The sequence below is a fragment of the Crinia signifera genome, chromosome 1 (genome assembly GCF_055691185.1).
Source record: "Crinia signifera chromosome 1, ASM5569118v1, whole genome shotgun sequence".
Lineage (NCBI taxonomy): Eukaryota > Metazoa > Chordata > Amphibia > Anura > Myobatrachidae > Crinia > Crinia signifera.
The window spans coordinates 277,077,301-277,101,207 of NC_139217.1; the positions used below are offsets into that span (position 1 = coordinate 277,077,301).

At 43.2% G+C, this 23,907-nt stretch overlaps 1 protein-coding gene across 3 annotated transcripts in view; it reads right to left on the reverse strand.

Annotated features, from left to right (window-relative positions):
• The window catches only part of BNC2 (basonuclin zinc finger protein 2), a 474,973-nt gene that overhangs the window by 363,841 nt on the left and 87,225 nt on the right, over positions 1–23,907 (reverse strand). For all 3 annotated transcript variants that reach the window (XM_083184331.1, XM_083184322.1, XM_083184360.1), the window contains exon 2: positions 2,246–2,452. In XM_083184331.1, the coding sequence (XP_083040457.1) occupies positions 2,246–2,452 (207 nt within the window). The remainder of the gene's footprint in view (positions 1–2,245; positions 2,453–23,907) is intronic.

The following is a 23,907-nucleotide window of genomic DNA, read 5'->3' on the forward strand; positions in this document are numbered from 1 at the left end:
ATTGGTAAAATATTCACTGGAATGCCACTTAGGCCCTTATTCTAGTTCACTCTTGGAGGCAAATTCCTTCTTAGATGGACAAAACCATTTGCACTGCAGGTGGGGCAGATGTAACATATGCAGAGAGAGTTAGATTTTGTATGAGTTATTTTGTTTCTGTGCAGGGTAAATACTGGCTGCTTTATTTTTACACTGCAATATAGATTTCACTTTGAAGTAAAACCCCACCCAAATCTAATTCTCTCTGCACAAGTTACATCTGCCCCACCTGCAGTGCACATGGTTTTGTCCATCTAAGAAAGATTTTGTCAGAAAGAGTGAACTAGAATAACCCCCTTAGTCACAAGTCTGCACTGGAACTTCATGACTGCCCAGACCTGGAAGACAGCATTGGAAATGTTGCTGCCAACAGGTTCAGCAAAATGGCCGCTGAGCCACCAGGAACATTCTATCATGTCGACATGATATGATGAATTTTGACATGCTAAGAAAGCCAAATTCTCATGTCAGTGTAATGCATTATTATGTGGCCTTATTCTATGTTCCTGTATGATTATTTTTGATACACGCAGGGTAACGAATTCATATACAAAAAATTACCACTTATTATGGCTAAAGACCCATATGTTGGTACTTATTAAGGATCGAGTGGTAGCAATTGTGTCAGTGGCATCACTATAAGGTAGTGGAGGCTACGGACTGCACTCGGGTGTCAGCCTAGGAAGCGGTGACACCCAAATACTGGCTTCTCTGCAGTGACAGAAGCCAGGTGTTGAAGTCTGTCCGTCTATTGTCATGGATTAGGAGCCATCAGTACATCAGTATAGGCAGGGGCAGCGAAACATATGTGGGAATGCTGGGCACGCCACCAAAGTGATGCAAATTAGGGCTCCCAACAAAGCCACACACCCATCCAGTGGGACCACCCCCTGCTCCCATTGGGCCTTGCGCCTTTATGCTACACCACACTCACATTTTAGACACTTGCTCCAGTGCATGTGGCAAAACTATTTTATCTGCACCAGGTATCAATAGACCCAGTGACTTCTCCGATTTGTGTAACTGCCCTAAAATGCTGTGCATTCCATAACTGTACAGATGCAGCTGACCTGAAGCATTGGTGGTCTCCATAATGAGAAAAGGGTAATAAAACAGAGATAATACTATTTTTCTTTACTATAAACTGGTGATGTTTGTAATGAGAGAAAGGAGTGGGATGGTGTAAATTGTGCCTGTCTATACTGTTCTTCTCAATAAGTAGAAAACTTATATCTGGCTGCAATGATTCCCAACAAGCTAGAATATGATGTCTGCGATTAGGATTGTACCTTAGCATGGTTTTCTTATCACAAGACTGCATTATAATGCTTTGCTGGTACTTATATGTTAGTGGAGTGCCCACTAAGCTATTTGCTTAGTTTTCCACGTCCGCTCGCCACGCTTCGGGCTCGGAACTATATAAAATCAACTCCATGCCGACATGGATAGTGGGGGTATCAGCGTACTAACTATAATGGGTGCCCAACTAACATATAAGTACCACTTTGCTTTATTATCTTATTGTGCCAATGGAGCTACAGTACATCTTCTACTGAAAGAAATTTGAACTATTAAACATAATGTATATAATAAGTATAGAGGTGGAAGGGTAGAAGGAAAGAGTCAAAACATAAACATTTTATGAAACTATGGGCCTTATTCTGATTGACTGGCAAGGCTGCGAAATTCGCAGCCTTGCAAGTCCATCAGACGCCGCCCTCCACCCGCAGTGCCGCCCCCCAGCACGGCTGCGAATGGATGATTTACATAGTGGTGATGTCAGCTGCCTGCCCCCCGCATGTCTGTCACGGCCTTATTAGCCTGGGAACGCCCATTCTCATGGGAACGCCCATGGAATGCTGGGCATTCCCATATGCTTATGCAGCTGCCCGGCAACCCCCCCCCCTCCGGTCAGCATGTAGAGTGCGTGCACCCAGCGAACCGAAAGTTCACCGTGCAGAAACATGCCTGCGCAGACACTAAAAATCGGTCCTTCGCGCGAACGCACAGAGGACCGAATTAATCAAAATAAGGCCCTATTTCTATAATCCTCCTATATGTTTTCATAGTTTTTCATCTACTGTAAGTATTGTGTGATCCCAAATACTTGCTTTTCTGGTTACTTAGGAGGACTTTATATATGAAATTGACACCAGCACAAAAGTTTTATCTGCACCACTGTTGAGAAACTCATTGGGAAACTTACAGATTTTCCAGGTTGTCCCTTCTGCTCCGCTTGCCAGGCCCCAGACCAGTATGAAGCTGCAACGTCTTCACTCATTTTATTAGACGGCCATTTTAAATCCCAGGGAGAAACTGGAGTTGATAAACCGGGACTGTTGTGAGTGCTGGATTGGTCGCCACTGCTAATAATGTTGCGGTTCATTGTTGGGGTACACTCCCCATTGTAATCCTGTGGAAAAGAAACAATATCCTATTATATTACAAAACAACTGTTTAAAAGACATCATGGGATTTGTGTTCTGTACAGTATAGCTATGCAAGCTTGCTTTTAACGCTGGATAAAGATCTTTTCTGTTTCTAATAAAAAGACCCATATGTATCATTCAATGCTGTACCATACCAGCTAGTCAATGAGCTTTAAAATTCCCTACTAAAATGTCTTTAAAAAAAATAGTTTATCAGACCGCAAACAAATTGTATCATTTGCTAAACTACAGCATGTTCTTTATATAGTTCAGAAATGTGTTCTCCTGAGTCATATGTATCCAAATGGAGCAACAATTGAATCACTACCTGCAGGCATCTACTAAGCAGTGCTGCTAGGAGAACAACTGCATTTCCTCCATGGAGAAAAGGTATTAGTTACAGTATGTACAGTCCAGTGGCGTAAGTTCTTTCCAGTTGCCTGAAGGCAAGATATATATTGGTATCCCCCCCAACACACATAAACACACACACACACAACCCTATATAACCTTATATAAAATACATATTTCTGTTCAAAAATATAGATAGATAGAGAATACATATATATTTCAGAACTCAGACACAGAAGCAATATTGTTGGCTTTTAAATAGCTGATTTAAACTTTCAGGGGGAGGAGAGGTGCCCCTTGGGAGCAGGAGCCCGGCGGCAGATGACTCCATTGCCTCCCAGAGTTCTGCCTCTGGAACAGTCAGTTATTTTACTTATTTTGTTGTACTGTACCATGACAACTATTTGTTCAGGATAAAAGAAAACTTCTGCTCTTACACAGACGGTATAGTATTAGCATGGAACATAAAAGCACATTTACTTACAGTCTAAGCTTTAAAGGCACTTTTGTGTTGTTCTTGCATTTTTCGAGTATTCTCTAGAATATATAACTGCAAAATGGAGCAAAAGTTATATATTCCCTTTTAAGTTTTACAGAATGGGACTTATCATCTGTGTATAGGTTAAAACTGCAGATGGGGAGTTCTGTTTGTTGTACACAGCAAGGTGTACCTTTATCTCGATAGGTCTTGGTGACCAGAGGGGAGAGTAGACAGCATTTATATATATATATATATATATATATATATATATATATATATATATATATATATATATACAACCAAATAGCCCATATACAACTCATCAATACAATTTGTAATGTCTTTCCACTCAATGTAGAATTAACATCAACCAGGACTTCTTTCAAATATAAAACATTTATTCAAAATTATAAAAAGGTAATACACTTGGAATTGGAAGAATTTTCTTGGAATAGGGATCAAACCAAGAACCCGACGCGTTTCGTCCCTTTATGAGACTTCATCAGGGGTTAGACATTAATCTTTTCAGCAATAAAAGATGTTTTTAATTGGTACGGAAATTTGAATGATTTATTCATGCTGGATCTTCTAAATGTAAATTACTACTGTAGTACTTGTTCCTTAATTAGAAGATTTTTTTTAAATGATATGATCAGTCTTTATTCAGATCATGTAGCTGAACCGTATATGTGCAAAATGTGATCCCAATCATTACTAGACTTTAATAAAGGAGTGACCCTCCAGATAGATGGATCTTATTGATCTGGATCAGGGTGGCCTATTCTGGCAAAATCGCCTATTTGACCAACCTCCAACAAAGGACTACTTTATAAACTTTAGGGTTTGAGCCAATGCTGTAAATTGGTATTAGGGCTTTAATTCACAAACCTCAAAATAAATGGTGCAGACACCTTCTAGTTAAATGGAGGTGGATTAAAAGATCCCCTCAGTATCGCCTGTGCATGTGTGCTCTCCAAGAACCAAAGGGCAATGTGTAGGATTGTGTGGATCCCTCTAGTAGGGGATCTAGTGTTAATAGCGACCGCCCCATATCTAGCGCAAGTACCTAGTGATATTGTATTGTTATATATATATATATATATATAGATAGATAGATAGATAGATAGATAGATAGATAGATATAGATATTCATATATCTATATATATATATATATATATATATATATATATATAGATATATAGATATATATGGTACTTATGTATTATCTGGGCTCCCATGTTAAATGCACCCCATTTTTTCATAACCCTACTATCCAACTACGTATTTAGTTGATTTTATATAGTGTGGCGAGCACAGCGAGCCACCGTGCCGGAAGCGTGGCAAGCGCAGCGAGCCCCGCGAGGGGCCCCGGTCTCAAAAGAAAAACGGGAGCCCACATATTACATAAGTACTATATATATATATATATATATATATATATACACATCTCATCCCTACCCACACCTCACCCCCTCACACCATATATGTCCCCCATCCTTCACTCCCTCACACCATATATGTCCCCATCCCTCACTTCCTCTCACTCGCCACATCCTCTTAATCCCTACCTTCCAGCCTATCTCTTTCCTCATTTTTTTCCCTCTCCCCCGAACCACCCCTTTCTCTCAACCTCTGCTATCTCTCCTCTCTTTCACTCTCCCTCTGCTTTATGTCTCTCTCCCCATGCCCCATCCCCTCTTTCTCTCAACACTCTCTCAATCCCTAGCCATCTCACCTCTTTATCTCTATCTCTCTGCCCCTAATCTCCCTCTTTCTCCTCTCTCACTACCCCCCCCTCCATGATACTTGTTTCAGTGTAGTCTACTAATACATGTTTACATGTTTATGTCACTTGTGACGCAATATAAATGATAATCATTTTTATAACAATATCTATATCACTTAGCACTTCAACAGTTCAATATAGCTTTAGTTAAAAACAGCCTCATACATACAGTATGTGTGTTTTTTCCCAGCGTGTATGAGGAGCGATAATGTGAAAGTCAATTAGCTTAAAATCGCTCAGTGTATACACTCTGAGCAATTTCCCCCGTTCCAGCAATATTCATGGAGGTGAACCTCTTTCCACAGTAGGTGACTGGGGAAAGTGGTTCAATTGGCTGGTAAAACCAGTCTACAGACGGTCGGCAGCTGGTAATGATGCGGGAGCGCACCCTCAGCACTCACTGCTCATTGTCTGGCCATACACATTGGGGGATTTTGAGTTGATAAGTAGCTCAAAACACCGAAAGTTAGCTACTCTCAGCTCAAAATCGCCCAGTATGTATGGGCCTTAACAGTCTTTGTAAAAAAGCAGGCTTTTTTGCCTATCACCCAACTGTTGTGCTGTGGGACGTGGGACTCTGGCGTGGCTGCATCAATAAAGGGGTGGGGCCTCACCAGGGCCGGCTGTACCATTAGGCAGGTTTAGGCAGCTGCCTAGGGCACCAGGATCTGGGGGGAGGCGCAACCAAGTCTGCCTATCAAATATCACGGATGTCTAGGAGGATCATTGTACTTAATACAGGTGGCTGCTGTGGAACCTCACCACCATACTTTCCCTTGATGCATACTTCCTTACTTTGCTGCCTCCTCCTCCTAGTACTCTGTTGTGTGTAGAAAAGGGAGGCTGCCTAGAAAAACCTTCCCAGGGATGGGCTTGGCGGACCACCTGATTTTTGGGAGCCTCCCTGCCATTCCAGAATGCTAGGTAAGTATGCCTTAAGTGGTTGGAAAGTGGATATTGGTGGCAGTATGGGTGCGGGTGGAGCAGTAGGTTGAAATTTTGCCTAGGGTGTTGAGAAGCCTTACACCGGCCCTGGGCCTCATAGAAGAGGGGATTGAGCGCAACAACCCTGTTGTCGTCATTTTGGGGGGGGTGCCCAGCGCTCTCAAAACTGCTTGGAAGACTTCAGCAACTGATAGCTACTGTACGCATAAGCATGCTATCTATTCAGTGATCACCCGCTGCTTTGCAGAGCAACAGTGATCACTGGCTTCCCCATCTGTGCCTCCACCACCCATGGGACACTGCATCTCACTGGTGGTACATTGGGACAGCGTCCAATCAGTGGGACTGTTGGGAGGTATGCTTTTTGAAATGCTAAGCTGTTTAACAGTTCTTTAAACACATCAACAGTTCAATATATCATTAGTAGATAGTAGATGTCTGCATTATTAAAAAGTTCTGTATAGCATTTATCCTATCAAAATCTTAAATAGAACTAAGAGGACCCACTATCCTAGCTTTCCACTTAAAAGAACTAGTGAAGTAAATTGTATGTAATTATGAATAGCACTGCCCCTGTTGACAGGATCGGGCAGCTACTACCCCCTGGTTACATACCGTGCGCTGCCTTCTTGTCTATATAGCTCTATTTATACTCCCTGTATAGCTCTGCTTTTGCCAGTAAATGTACTTCTCCCTGACAACAGGCCACACCCATATGAGGGGACCAACACCTGATGTTTTGACCATTGCTGGGGACCCTCTCTTCTAATACCTTCTAATTGTGTCCAGATAAAGGGATCTCGAAAATGTCCCAGCAGCCTTGTTTGGTTGACAGGGCTGCATTCTACCTGACAGTGCTGCACTGCTAGTCAGTACTACTTTCAGTAGGGGGTGGGGGGGTGGGGGGGCAGGGCAGGTACATGTCACTTAAAACATTTTTATTTTTCTGTAAGTTAGAGGTTTTCATGTTTACATTGGATAAAATTTTTGCTATGAATGCCAAATCTTCCTCTATTTTCCACCCTATTCTCCCAACCTCCTATTCCTCCCTCTGCCCTTTCCGCTTTCCTTTCTCACAATTGATGTATAGTGTTGAATCCGTCTTATGCGGCATGGTGCGGTACTGGGGCAATCTGTCCGCAGGGGTTGCGCATGTGCCATCTGCACCACTGCACATGCACTAGACAGACTGCTGTGGTTTAAACCATGTAACACAGAACATCTACCATTCCTGGCTCTGAGCAGATCTGCCACTTTGTACTGCCCTGTGCCCATATATCCCCTGGAGAGCCAGCCAGCCTTTATGTTATACTGTACAGTACATTGACCACAGATTCAAACTTAAGGCCACACCTCATGAAATGTATTCATCTACAGAAACTTTAATAAATTGAGAACTCTTAATAAAACCCTTTATTGAAAAGAAACTTCCTGGTGCCTGGTTACTGTCTCAATAAAAGTGTCTACTTCTGCATACTTGTTCCCAGATCACTTCTCTGACAATAATGCCTGTGGCTTTTGCCTAATTTACAAATATAAAATTAATGTATATGTGTGTGTGTGTGTGTGTGTGTGTGTGTGTGTGATTACATTCACCAGTAACTGCTGTGTGGTACATTGGGGCAGATGTATGAAGCCTGGTAAAGTGATAAAGTGCAAGGTGATAAAGCACCAGTTAATCAACTCCTTAGTGTCATTTATCAAACAGCTCATTAGCTGGTGCGTTATCGCCTTCCACTTTATCACTTTACCAGGCTTAATACATCTGCCCCATTGTTTCTCCCGGCCTGCTAGACACATCGGGGCGAATGAACATGAGTGGCACTCAGGGCCGTTTCTAGACAATTTAGCTCCCAGGGCGGAAAAAAAAAAATGCGACCCCCCCCCCCCCCCCCAATACATATCATGGCATAGAAGAAATTGAGCGCGCCGGAGGCGCACGCCGAAATAGGGGTGTGGCTTAATTTAAAAGAGGTGTGGCTTAATAAAAGGGCGTGGCCTAGCCGGAAAACAATTACCTTACATCACACTTTTGCGACCTGCGTGACCAGACATTGGTTACCGCAGGAGTTGTCATTGTCCTCCTGCACTTAAGTTGGCGGGCTGAAGGCCACACAGTGACATAAAAAACATAAAGGCCCACACAGTGACCTAGTACGCCTCACAGATCAAGGCCAAACAATGACAGGCTACTTAAATCATTATACACTATTTATCCATGATGCCAATTACACATGACGCCGCACACCATGATGACAATTACACATTACGTCACACACTGTGATGACAATTACACATTATGCCGCACACTGTGATGCCAATTACATATTACGCCGCACACCGTGATAAAAATGACACATTTTTGTTGCACACCGTGATGCCCATTACACCCCACACTGGGATGGCAATTACGCAATACTCCCCACACCGTAATGCCCATTACACATTATGCCCCATGAGCCGCTGCCGCACAACTGATGCCATTTACTAATATGCCCCCACAGTGCCAGATATGCCCCCACAGTGCCACACATATATGCCCCCACAGTGACACACATATGCCCCCACAGTGCCAAATATGCCCCCACAGATATGTCCCCACAGATATGGCCCCACAGTGCCAAATATGCCCCCACAGTGCCACACATATGCCCCCACAGTGCTGGATATGCCCCCCACAGCGCCACACATATATGCCCCCACAGTGACAGCTATTCCCTCAAAGGCCACACATATGCCCCCACAGCGCCACACATATATGCCCCCAGTGACAGCTATGCCCCAACAGTGCCAAATATGCCCCACAGTGCCACAGATATATGCCCCCACAGTGCCAAATATGCCCCACAGTGCCAATATGCCCCACAGTGCCGGAAGCAGCATACAGTAACTCACTGTGCCTCCCCCTGCTGCCATCGCCTCTGCTGCTGCCTCTTCTTAATCTTCCTTGGGGAGGGGAGGGGAGCGCATCGCATGTCTCTCCTTCCCCTTCACTGAGCTGTCAGTCATTCATACATCGCGGGCTGTCTCCTGATTGGCTGACAGCCCAGTGACACAGTGAGAGAGGGGAAGGAGAGACGCACGATGCGCTCCCTCCCCTCCCCATGGAAATTAATCAGCGGCGCCGGCGGTGGACGGTGACGTCGGTGAGAGCTGAGAGGCGAGCCGGAGAGGGGGAGGAAGGGAGGCAGCGCTGGGGGGAGCTGCTGCCGGGCGCCCTGGCTGTTTATTAGAGACGGACAAGCCGTGCGGCGCCCCGGGCTGCTGCACGGCTTGTCCGCCTCTAGAAACGGCCCTGGTGGCACTAGTTGGCATTGCAACAGTGTGTAAATATTGCCGGTGGCATTGTAACGCACTCCCCTTGAGGCTTGGACTAATATTGGACTCCTAGATTTTTATTGATAGTCCTATGGGGTACCGTAAATGTGACAAATAGCCGCTCTTACTCATGGCAAGTGTGCAGACAGTCTGTAACCATTGTTGATCCTGGGCACACCATTTTGGCAGGGCAACTCAGAGGAACTGGAAAATGTTTGACAGACTCTTGAAGTGTATCTAAGATGCTGATGGGGCATGCAGTGGGTGTTTTGGAGAATACCCCTGGGAAAGGGGGTCAACCTCATGAAATGAAATTCTGGGCAATCTTTTGTATTTATTTTATTTTTTAGCACCTAATTATTATCAAGAACTTCAAGGGTCACATGGGGCAGATGTATCATTCTCCTCCATCTTTCAGACAGATGGCACATGCCACTGAGTTTCTCTTAGTGATGCCATACTGTAGAAATACCAGTGCCACATATAGCAGTAACAGTGCAAAAATACACCACTGTGCCATTACCGCTGGTCTTACTACAAGTTCCAATGCCATCAAAGCGCAACGGAATATGCTGCGCTATATAAGAAACTGTTAATAAATCAATAAATCAATGGCAATAGCCTGTGGTGCTCACTACAAACCCACTGCCTGTAATAACCTGCTACTGTCTGGTTGTTTCTTCCATTGAGGCAGATGTATTAAGCATTAACAAGAGAAAAATGCAAGAGTGATAAAGAGAGATAAACATCCAGCCAATCAGCTCCTTACTGACTTTTTTTAAACACAGCCTGTGACATGGCAGTTAGGAGGTGATTGTCTGGCTGTTTATCTCTCTTTATCACCCTTGGATTTATCTCTTGTTAAGGCTTAATACATCTGCTCCATTGTCTGTTCCTGTATAATGCTGCATTAACCCTGCATTGTCTCACATCCTGCTGTTCTACCTAGCTAATAAACAATCCTTGTTTAAGCTATTCGTCATGTGGACTGACCTGCATAACACACCACTGACCAACATAGGATCAACTTCTGACAATAATTAAACCTAGGAATTAAACACATTAATGTGTCAATTAAAATTTTCTTGACTTTCTTCTTCCATAACATTAATAAAATATAACAATTAAAAAATTGTGAATAGAAAAAAAAGTTTATAAATTGTTTTTTTCTCTATTTTTGCAGTCAGAATCAGTGACCAGATAACTCTCATTTCACCTGGTCCAGAAGGGTTCCCACAACCCTTCATTATTTATAAGTGCTGAGTGTTGTACAAATACTGTATGTAATGAACTCATAGTTGTTAACATTCCCACATCCTTATCATTATATATTAAGTAATTCCTTGATTTTGTTTTCAAGAAAAATAGAAAAAAACAGGTTTGATATTTTTTTAACTAAGAACGTCTTTATTACCAGTGGATAAGATTCAGAGTAAATACAGATGGAGACATCTTTGCAGGGGATGGCGGAATTAGTCACCATCCGCCATCCCCCACCAGTCCCCGTAAGGGGACGCGTGCGCACGAGATGCGCGCGCATCCCTTTACAACGGGTCTCCCCCCGGGTCCCCACCGCCTCACCGACGGTCGCCCCGGGTCCCCGCCGCCTTGCCGCACCCCCCCCCTAACCCTGTCCATCTCCTTGAAGCGGAGACGGGCAGGGTTCCCGTCCCCCCCGCCGACGGGAAACTGGGATGTACGTGTATGTGCGATGCACGCGTGTCCCAGTCTTTATCGCCGGCGCTCGCCAGTGCAAGGGATCTGGCGAGCGCCGGCCAAAGATGTCTCCCGCTTTATCTGTAGATTAAGTAAGACCTTGTTCCTTTATTCAACAACAAAATGTACGATTTATAGCATTATTCCTTTGATGATTGCTATTTTTATTGTTGTCATCGTAAACACGGATTATGCAAACTTGTCATTTTGTTTTATTTGACCCTCAATAAACATAATTTAAAAGAAAATAAAAAAATTCCCACATTTTGCGGGAGACTCCTGTGTCAGTGTCTAGTCTCCTGTTACCCTGGATTGCAGATCAAAAGCAACAAATTCAACCCAGCCTTCAAGAGGAACACAAAGGAGTTTCTGGGAAAGAACAGTGTAAAATAATGACCATCTAAAGCATGGGTCTTCAAACTGTGGCCCTCCAGATGTTGTGGAACTACATGTCCCAGCATGCCCTGACAGTTTTGGCATGCTCTTATAGGAAAAAATGTGGCAATGCATGTTGGAACATGTAGTTTCACAACATCTGGAGGGCCACAGTTTGAAGACCCATGATCTAAAGGAGCAATATATACTGACAGCAATAGAGAGCACAGACAGTAATTAATAAATAATAATAATTAAGTTTTATTAAAATTACAATCAATAAAATTGCTACTGTACAGTATATCCACATTAATGCCCAATTTATAGCTAAATGTGCAATCATAGTATAAGTCCTTTTGACTATTTAGATCATGTGTGCGTGTACATGTGGTAGGGAAAATAGATTGTAAGTTCCACTGGGGCAGGGACTGATGTGAATGTTCAGCTATACTCTGTAAAGCGCTGCAGAATATGTATGCGATATATAAATAACTATAATAAATAATAAATCATTTGTATACTGGGTGTGTGTGTTTATATGTTTATGTGCAGCTACACACCTATACATTTAGAGATAAATTGTTGCACCTGATAATTGTGAATTGTATCAAATGGAGCAATTCAGTTGTTTGGGGCTGCCATTTAGTTGTGTCCAACTAGACCAGATTTAGCTGCATATACTGCAGCAGCTAAATATTTGTCTAAACTCCTGCTTAGGCCAACCAATCCATGGAGTTTTCACAAATGTCTGTTCTCCACCACAGTCAACTGTAAGCTGAAATGTGTACACTCATGGCCTGTGCAGCTGAATGGAGCAACAACTGAACGCTCTAATAGGCTCTAATTTGAGCTCTAATAGGCTATATTTCAAGGAGTATGACTAACCTGCCCATAGTCCTTTGCTCAAATTAAACCTTGCAGTTTTACTTGAAAATGATACGCAGCTATGCTTTGGAGCATGTTGCACATCTCCTGATTATGCAGAGCCATAGCTGATGCAGTGGATACAGCAGCACTGGGGACAAGATGCCAGCAGCAGCATGGGAGGAGGGGGGGGGGGGGTGGTGTGATATGGAGGACCATGCCATCAACACTAGGGGGAGTGATTGGAGGCCAGCAGCAGTGTGCGGTGTGGGGGCGTTTGCTGTGTTACAGTGAACAAGGGATCCTGAGAGAGCAGCAGCAGAAGCAGTAATGCAGTGGGTGCCATTAAAAGATGCCTGGGGTAAGGATGGTCATCAGTGCAGTCCCTGTTGATGGTGATACTGCAACAGAGCCAGCGATAGTCATAAACTATGTGATGATAACCATCGACAGTTTTAGCTATCAATTATCTTTTACTGAATGGCCCGCAGAATGTGGAGGATGGCCTTCAGGGTTGACGGTGAGCAAAGCTATGCTCCGTGTTTCGGCACCTTGAGAAACAAAAGTCAATATCGGTTCCCCTGTGCCATCGATGTATGGAAACCATCTGGTTCGCTCACATCAATGGCAAAAGTATTCCATAAACCAATCATGATTTTAAATCATCGATGGTCGATGGCCATCCCTAGCTTGGGGTGCCGGGACGCCATACATGGAGGATGACCACAAGAAACTATACAATAACCTACTGGCCCTCTCTTACCCTTACTTATGTATAGCTTATGCATTATCAGGACTTCCTCCTAAATTGTAGGCAGGACACCCTCCAAGTGCCACCTTCCTCTCCCTACTCACTGCTAATCTGTGACAGATTCGTCCTCTTTCCCATCTGGACTCCAAATTCCTGATGGGGAAGTATAAAATTCATGAGATTTGTGTAACAGTGACCCAGGATGTGGGAGGGTAACCACAGCGCAAAAAGTAGAATGGCCCCTTTAATGCGTGCCCAGGCAGTGTTACAAACTCGTAACTTCACAATCATCTCCCTTTCATCAAATATATCTAATGTTTATAGAAAGTGTATGTGCTGCTCATGTATGCAATATGTATGAATGTGGTATATTTTGTTGACAGTTATCATAAGGACATTGATCCTGTTGACATGGTCATAATGTCAACATGTAGCCAGTAGCAAATATAGGCATCAAGCCCTCCTAGGTACAACATATTTGGTCACCCCCATCAAGTCACGTTCCCCTTCATGTTAGGGTCTCCCAACTGCAAAAGCAACACTTAACTCACCCACTACACCACCACAATCTATTGATCATTTCCCTTCCTCCACCAGTTAAAAACAGATGTACTGTCAAAACTTAAAAAAATAATCACCTGGCCTCAACTTGCTTTCGGCTTAGCAGGGCTATCATGCAAGTGAGCATGCTGTGACGCTCCCCAGCAAGTGTCACCTCTAGGCATGTGCCTTATATGCCTAGTGGGAAATCTACCACTGCATGTAGCATGTTGCCATTCACACACATGCATGCATTGTTGACAATGATTACATCAACATTCATTATTGTTGACATTGATGAAATGTCAACATTATTAGCATGTCAGCAAAACTTTTGGTCTACTTGTGACTTAACTGGAATGACGGGTCTGTCAGCTCAAGCCACGTTTTCAAGTTTGTTTGTCAGCTGATGATGACTTCTGATAGATCCAGAGGTGTTTCTGACAGTGAGTATGTCAAACCCCAACCCAATGCCTCCTTCTAGTACTTAATCCTAACCTTTCCTCCCCTGGTGTAACCATAGCCTTCCCTAGCTTCACCTTTACCCTCTGCTGCAGTTTTGTGTAGAATGCATGCATTTCACATATTAACATTTCCACAATAACAATCTGCAGATGCTGACATGGGGCCTAATATTCGCTGTGGTATTGCTTTTCGTCTCACTCAGCACCATATACAAGATTATTGTGATGTCTATGCAATAATTTCCAAATGCAACTTGACCTTGTGTGAATTCATCCCTTAGAATATAAGTATATTTTTGTTTCATTAAATGTTATTTTATTGTGAACAACAGACTGTCTGCAACTTGTCTGCACTACCTGTATTAATTGTATGTGCTATTTCCATACCATTATAGCATTAGCCAAATCAGTATGGAAACCAGATACACTAATTAAACAAACAATAACAATGTGTTTAACTACAGAAATTATACTAACAGAAATTTTTATTTAACAAACAGCAGCAGCAGGCTATGGGTCAGAGCACAACAGCACAGAATACATAAGACTCTGTGGGTGAAATTTAATAGGATGAGAGATTCAGAAAGTGAGAAATTTGGTAAGAAATCTCCAGGGTTTTTTAAAGCAGAAATCATTTACACAGCAAAACCAGTTGATTTTGCAGTGTAAATGATTGCCGCTTTAAAAAAACTTTTCTCTCAAATCTCTCACTTTCTGAATCCCTCATCCTATAAAATTTTACCCTGAGTGTGCTGATGTCTCTCTCTGCTTTTAGGGGTACCCACAAGGGGTATAATCAGAAATGTCAGAACGGACCTGTGAGCAACGGTCCTTGCAAAGAAACTCCTTATTTGCACCGCTGGCAGAATCTGAAGAACCCAGGAGATTAGGAGTGCAGCAGGAGAATTATGATAAAACTGGAGCCTCCTGCCGAATGCATAACCATTCTACTTGATCATACTTTGGTTATATTTCACAACCGGTTTTGTTTCTAAAGCAATTTTTGTTTTAAGATCACAGTTCTAAGCGTCCTAATAAAACTTCAGTACAGTACAACTGAGGCAAAATAAATATACACTGGAATTTACAGTACATATTCACATTACCAGGAACAGACTAATTATGGGCAGATGTTTAAAGACATGGTTTGTCTCATAAAAACCACAGTTAGTAAAGTAGGTAATTGCTCCTTTAAGAGATAAATATCATAGGTCTCATTAACCTAAGAAAGAGTAGCATGGTTAAGTCAGTCTAGTTTGTGTTTAGAATTGGACACAGGCCTAATAATTAATTTGAGGCATTGTACTGGCTAACCTAAGCGTAACACATTTATAACGCCGAACAATGGCAATACACTAACTTTAACAATTATTTTACAAGTTGCTGATTTTAATGAACACTTTTGGTAATTATTGCCATGACTTAGTTGCTTGGCTTTATACTGTAATTCTTCATGTGTATCACAATATTAATTTGCTCCCACACATGTGGTATAATGGTGCAATGACAGCTGTAGTATTTCCAACTATTTCATACAGGACCTTCCATATCAGTGTCAAATCCTCTAGCAAGCTCACTGGGAAATAATGATTATGGATATTGCAATGATTAATCATTTTTTCAATTATTAGCTAAACATATGTATTACATTACCCTGATAATTAATGGAAAAATTATTTTATTAAGCTTAAAAACAGTAGTTACTTTTAAACAAGATCAATATTTTCCAAATTGTTCAGGACAATATTGTTAGCTTTATATGTTTTTGAAGGGTAGTTCTCTTATGGTAAGACGTATCCTCTCCCCTGACACACACATTCATATACAAATAGGCCCTTAGGAATCAAAGGGCCTAGTTCACACCTGATCGCAGGACAAATTTGTTCTCAAAATGGGCAAAATCATCTGCACTGCTGGTGGGGCAAATGTATTTGCAGCAGCCGAGAAACAGTCGCTGTGGGCCTATTTGGATGGGTGGGCCTGGAACTGCAGCTCCACCTACTGTAATGTTTATCTGGCCATGGTTATATGTGCACAGAGAGATAGACTTGAGTCTGAATTAGGCCTAAAGGTTTTTGGCAAAGCCTGTAACATTGGAGTTGATGGGCCTGACCTGAGGATGATGGACAGGCACAGGCATTCATGGGGAGGGCTGAGGGTGTCTGGTGTTCGGGAAAACAGGGGCATGTCTTTCCATATTATAGACATGGCGAGGTCAAAGGTCCATACACACTGGGCGATTATGCCCAGCGTGTATGGTGCACGATGATGGGGAAAATAGCTGGGCTGAAAAATGCTCAGTACATATACACCGAGAATTTTCCACCTGCCCAGCCATTTTCCCCAGGGGTGGACGGCTTTCCATTGTAGGATGCTATGGAAAGCCATCCACTCCCTCGCTCATCTGCTGGTAATACCAGCAGATGAGCGGCGGGCAGCAGCAATGATGCGTGAGCGCACAGCAGTGCTCACTGCTCATCGCTGCCCTGTACACACTGGGCGGCTTTCATGCTGAAAGCAACTCAGATGACAAAACTGGGCGGCTTTCACATAAAAATTGACCAGTGTGTACGGTGCTCAAGAACTGCATTGCAAACAGAACGTCCTTGGCCTCTCAAGGCCCCCTGTGACTGGAAGACAGGCTGCAGTCATAGAGGAACATTGCAACTTCCTATTTATGTGTGAAATGCACCAGTTGCAGACATTTTTGCTTCAGTGAATAAATTAGCAGCTTTTATAAACACTAATATACTGTAATCACAATTAGTTCTACAACCAGCGCTATTTTTCGGGCGGAACGCTCCGGAACGCCGTTCCTGCAGTTCTGTTGAAAAATTACCTCACCAGGAACGGCATTCCGGAAGTTCCATTTAGCGCAGCACAAATCTATCTGTCTCCGCGGCGGCCGGGTGGATGCCAGGACAGGAAGTGAGAGGAGGAAGTGAGAGCTGTGTGCTGAGTGCGACGCCATGCAGACGCCGGCTGGTGAGCGGGAGTGTGTAAGCGGCTGCTGGCAGGTGGGGGACGCCGTATCATGTGAGGCGCAGTGCGGGAGTGTGTGATCGGCAGCTGGCAGGCGGGGGACGAGAACTGAGAATTGTGTGAGACGCAGTGCAGTGAAGACACCGGCCGTTTGGTAAGTGAGTGAGCGGCAGCTGTCAGCTGGCATGCGAGCGGTGGGTATGTGGGACGCCTAACTGTGCATCTTCAAAGAAATGGAAGCTGAGCTGTGGATACTGATTTGTGCAGTCAGCAATGTGGGCGGCTCAACTACCGGAGAGGAGCAGACAGCAGACAGGAATGATCAGGAGGCAGGCAGCAAGCATCCGAGCTCTGCCTAATCCAAAGTTAACTAAATGTACTTTATTTAAAACACATTCATTCTCATTATACCAGTATCATTTAATTTATTTATAATCCTCTGTTGTCGTTACCAATATTAGACAGGAGCAAAAGGAGTACAAACGCCTAGGTAGTTAAGTCCATAAATTCAGGTGCTATAAGGGTTATTAGGGGGGTGTGTGTGTTGGAGGGGGGGGGGGGGTAGGGGCTGAAGGAGCAGCATCTGCTATATCCGTACAGTCTACTCAAAATTTGTGCACCCTTTTGAGTACTCACAGGACTAATCACTCTGCTCGGAGGGACAGCGGGAGTGGGCCTTATGTATAATGGGCATCTCTGTGTGGGCCATATGAATAATGAGCATCTCTGTGTGGGCCTTATTTATAATGGGGATCTCGGTGTGGGCCTTATGTATAATGGGAATCTCTATGTGTGGCATATGTATAATGGGCATCATGGTGTGTGGCATATGTATAATAAGCATTACGGAGTGGGCCTTATGTTTAATGGGCATCTCTGTGTGTGGCATATGTATAATGGGCATCACGGTGTGTGGCATATGTATAATAAGCGTTACGGAGTGGGCCCTATGTATAATGGGCATCTCTGTGTGTGGCATATGTATAATGGGCATCTTTGTGTGTGGCATATGTATAATGGGCATCACGGTGTGTAGCATATGCATAATAAGCGTTACGGAGTGGGCCTTATGTATAATGGGCATCTCTGTGTATGGCATATGTATAATGGGCATCACGGTGTGTGGCATATGTATAATAAGCGTTACGGAGTGGGCCTTATGTATAATGGGCATCTCTGTGTATGGCATATGTATAATGGGAATCTCTGTGAGTGGCATATGTATAATCAGCATCACGGACAGCACTATCGGGGTAATATGAGTATTCTGCCCACATTTTCATTGGCCAAGCCCCATATGGCCATGCCCATTTTTTGGCATGTTCACAGTAGCACTAGGTATTTTTTTAGACTTGCACCACTGGCTGGGGGCATTGTTTATCTGGCATTACTGGGGTTATTGGGGGCATTGTTTAATTGGCACCGCTGGTGGCAAGTGTACATATGGCATTACTGGTGGCATTATGTGCATATATGGCACTGCTGGGGGCATTGTGTATATAAGGCACTGCTAAGGGCATTATGTGTTAAAAAAAAAGTTTATGCACGAATTGATACCCCACCCCTTTGGTAGCTCTACCCACATCACCGCCCACTTCTGCCCCACCCACAGTTCCTGAACCTATTTTCCTACAAAAATAGCACTGTCTACAACAGCAGCATTTTATGTTTTCTTCTTTTCACTGGGAACTCATTTTCTACTGTAATGGCAATGATGCCCTCCTATTGTCTTTAAATTATTTGAAAATAGCATATACATTGAATATCACTGGGCTCCTGTGCAGCTGATTGCAGTTTGTGCTGTACCGGGGAGATATTTTTATCTTCTCAAATTAAATAAAACTTTGTCAGTTAGGAAATGACACTACCTATCACAGTAATACAGTGTTTAGCAAATTACATTCACAGCTCTTCCTTGTATAGCCTACTGTGCGATCATACTTTCCTGTGACTGTGTTCATGATAAACATACAATACACTTTATTACTGATAATTTAAGATAGGTCAATAAGGCCCAAACTAGAATATGTATGTTCTAAACTATTTGTAATTATACATCAGTACATGGTGAGAAAATATAAATGACACCCTCTAAACAAAGCTCAATTGTGCATTGTAGACAAAATGGCAATATCAGGAGAGTAGATTCTTCATCCCGAGTGTAAAACTCACAACTTTTGCAAGAGAGGATCTGAGATGGGGTGTGGCTTAGTCTTGGTGGGCATTCTCTTGTAGCACGGACCTGTTTTTCAGCACTCCCCGAAAAGCTAGACAGCCCCTCTCTCACCTGTATAAATGCTGCACGGCATCTATTAAGAGATAAATACCTGCAGACAGAGAAGCAAGTGATCAATGGCTCCCCTAAACTCCCCCTGTTACGTCCCTCATATTACACACTGTATAACTTATCTACTGTAGACAATGTCGTAACTCCTGGAGACAGTGGAAGTACTGACAACCGGGCTCCCATTGTCATGGGGGCACCTGGGAGGAAAGACTGATGGACTGCGGAACCAGTTCCCCTTTTTCATCAATAGGAATCTTTATTCTACCATCAGGGCCGTCTTTTCGTATGGGCTTAATGGGCACTTGCCCAGGGGCCCCAAGTGTAAAGGGCCCTATGCTGATAGCTGAGGATCCCCTTTTTCCAGGGATATCAGAATTTTGAAAATCGGCCCTGGGGAACTGGAGATATCCAACTTCAAAACAGCAGTCCACATCCGACCTGTTAAATGCAATTCCCAGTCATATTTCTCAGGTTCTCTATGACTTAGAGTTTTTCCAAAATCTGGGACTCTCCCCTTTCTGTCAACACTAGCGGCTTGCCTCTATCATGTCCAGAACCAGAGATATCAGCCTTCAAGTAGCCGGTCCCTGCTCCAGCTCCAAGCGTCTGGTGTAGTTTTATATTTTTGTCAATGGATTGCTCTGGCTCCTGATCTCTGATCCCCAAGTCCCCAGCACCTCCTGAAAGTTGGGACTCTAGGTTTTTATACTATTGAAGGCTAAGAAATCTATTTCCAGGTAATGGCGATATCTGCAGTCAAAAAAGCTGCCCTTCCACCGGAAAATGACGAATATTAAGCCCACTCCATTATCCAACCCTCCCCTGCGTATAAAACACCTCCCTACCTCCCTGGAAGTCATTTACAAGGGACCCTTCATTCAGCTCAGTGCTTCCTTCCACACGTTACTGTTCTCCCTCCCACCACCTGTGCAGTAAAGGAGTAATTAGCAGAAGTTACTGCTCCAGGTCCTACATGTTGAGTGGAAGATAGAGCACCCCCTGCCACCCGTGGGACATCAAAGCTGCTGCTGATAGCACCCTCCACCCCTAGGAGGGGAGAATGGGTAAGGGCCCCAGTGCATTGCTTTGCCCAGGGGCCCACACTGCTGTTAAGACGGCCCTGTCTACCATATATGCCATTGGTAAGTAACTGAGACAGAGCCTCCAATACAGCCAATCCTAGCAACCACTGAGAAGTAATTTGATCACATTCCCCCTCAGCTGTGCTACTGCCAAAAGACATTAGCACAACCCAGAGCCAACTTCTATTTCGCCTTTGGCACTCGGTATAAATGTATGCCCCTTACTGTACTGTTGGTGTAACATTTCTTACTATGATGTACAGGGGATGCGTGTATCTGTGTAGAACTGTACCAGTGATTCCTCCCATCTGTACATGGCTAACAGTGCCTCCCCCCAATTTGTCTTCCAGGGACTATATTGGAAAAGAACACAAGGGAGAGATTTGGGAAATCTTGTTTCCACTAAACACTGTGACATGGTGTTAAATAAATAAGAAGTGGAATCTGATTGGTAACAGGAAATGTTTACTAAACTTTTTTTAAAGTTATAATAACAAATATACTCTATATGAACTAAACTATGTTTTGGTCTCAAGTCAAGGCCACCCTAAACAGGCATTGCATTTAATATTGCATTCTATTCAATCAGATGACTTAAAGGAATTTTTTATTCAAGAACTGTAACAATAGAGACAGGCTTCTAGCAATGCTGCACATCAGAGAATGTGGGTACCAATATATAGTTATACACTACAATGTACTTCTAATACCATGTTCTCATTGCTGCCCCTGCAAAACCCTGGGTTTTTGACCCTAGGTTTTTCCCAAGGCACAGATCATCTCAGCTCACAGACCCACTTCACACTGCACCTTGGACCCAGATAATTCCTGGGTCTGCCCTGTTCACACTGGTTACATACATTGTATGTGTATGGTTCCAGGGTCTGCACTGCCAACAAGTGTGAGGAATCTAAGAGCAGATTTTATTGGCTGTTGAAAGAGCAGCTTTGATTAGCTGTTTAACGAGCAGCTTTGATTGTCCATACGGGCACCACCACTCTTCCTCCAGTTGAGATCATGCATCTTGGAGTACTGTTTATGAAGTACTTTAAGTTTGTTCACAACCTATTGCTGGGTTTTATGAATGCCACAGGCAGACAGTATTTTTGATATGTTGTAGTACACTGTCGAGTCACTTGCTTCTTTATTTCCTCCTCCCCTCTCACAGCCAGCAGCCCCAGCTCCTCCTTCTCCCTCCAGTGCACCATGTCTCATCTCATCTCTGCAGTATTAAATTGACCTCCTATGTCGCCTGATCTCATTCCCCAATCAGCTTGCTTTTTCACGTCCTGTGGGAAAAACCCAGGTTGCTCCTGTTCACACTGGCGAGCACCTGTGTAATTCCTAGGATTAACCCTGCAAAAAACCTGTGTGGAATTCCTGGGGCAATACACCCGTGAATTTCACTCACACCCATTCACACTGAGCCACGACACTGGAAATTTCTGTTTGCCCTGCCAAAATTGCCCTGGCAAAATCCTGGGCTTTTGCGGCAGTGGTATTACAATTACTAAAGCACATTTCTTACAGCCAGAAAAAAATAGTAAGAACTTTCTCTATGTACGTGAATATGAAATTTGTTTGCAGACAATTTATTAACCTTATTTTTGAAATGCTCAGTAGGAAAATTATTGAATGAAAATACAGCAGCAGCTTGCGGCTGTAAATACCATATGAGTGGCTGCACCAGAACAGACACAGATCAATTTCTCTATATATACGGGACAGATTCCATATCCTTTGAAGCCACAAAACATCCCAGTTGCTGTCAATAAGACTTTTTGCTGCTGGCTTCAGATCATATAGAATATGCCCCTTAGCATAAATTGATTTCTTAGAAAGACTCAAGTCATTCTTAATTTAACAACTTTTGTTTGTATGTGTCCTGTGGATAATACAAATCTATGTATTTTTCTTTTGGTCTCTAAATTCATCTCTGGCCATGTATTATGTTTATCTACGGATTCTTTGTGCTAGAATTAATGAAGGCATCATATTAATGTTTGGATTTTTGCTTGTTTTTGAACTAGGAGGAATCATTACTCATTTACTAGGAGGAATGATAAATGTAGTCTTTGAGTGACAGAATTTTTTAGTGTTGAGTGAAATATAAATAGATTGATAACAATAGTAGGTTGATGCATTTTCATTCTATTACATATTCTTAATTAATATAGCTAATTATATTGGCTGCAGCCAAGGGTGGCCGATATTGACACACTGAATGATATCAGTAAACGAGACGTCACCCTGAACATGTGGGTCATTGGCTATATAGTCAATGTGACCTGCATGTTCTGTCTATGGCAGGGGTGTAACGATGCCCAGGAGTGCGCATCGTTAACACTATGGAGTGTACACAGCAAGGTTTACTATTTCCTCTAGTGTGTACGGGACTTTAGACCACATGGAGTGTCCATAACCAGTACATTGTGTTCATTGATAAACAGCCTGAACAGGATAATGCAGGAATACCGTGGTAATGCATATATTAACAGCAGCATTGTGGGGGTATTAAACATAGGGTAACAGCAGGTATAAGGTGTCTCACCTCTAGGAGCCGCTGTAATGCAGCCCATACACGCTGCTTTAAGGGCTGACCCGATGTGTGCTTTGAGGTGCGCGCTCCCGCGCACCTCATCGCACAGTACAAAAAGTATGTGCTTGCACATACTTTTTGTACCTAGTTCTCATCAAATCGCATCGCATTGCATGCACAACGTGTGCACATGCAATGCAATGCGATTTGATCCGTGCTAGTACAGCACGAAAAGCACGCTAACAAAGCAGCGTGTATGGGCAGCTTAAGTACTGCACATGTCTTCTGCACCTTGACACTCCTACAGAGTAAACAGATGGATGAAGCCTGAACATATGCAATAGCACACCAAGGGCCTAATTCAACATGAATCGCTAATCAGAGAACTCGCAAATTGAGCGATTATTGAATGACTGTACCTGTTCAGCGCTCGCTACTCTAATGAGCGGGATGAGATAGAAATAAAGTATAAAAACCTATAGAAGTCACGGAGTAGCCACAGTTTGAGTGATAGGAAGCTGGCATTAGGGGTGAGCAAATGGTGCTTTCTGAGTGTGTTTGTGAAAATTCAGTTATGCCTAGGTCTTTTCCAGATGGGTCTCCGACGTCAGTGATGATCACTTCCAGCCTGATTCTTAAACAGATAAGTGGAAGCCCTTTACTGGTGATAAATGAAAAAAAAAATCCAATGGTTTGTTTTTTGCTAATGGATCTGCAAATCTATACATCACTGTTTTCAATGCATTTGCAATTTTGCAAGGGGGCTTTTCTTTCTGTCCTGGTTGGGGCTTTCTTCTGGCAATCCACTGCAAATTCTCAGATTAGCGATCCATGCTGTATTAGGCACTAAGTTGGAGGTTGAACCTCTCTGCAGACTCTTGGTCCTAGTGCCTAGGATGTTCTAGATTCAAACAAGCACAGAGTGCCAGTCCTTAAACATTTTGGGGGGTAAAATTA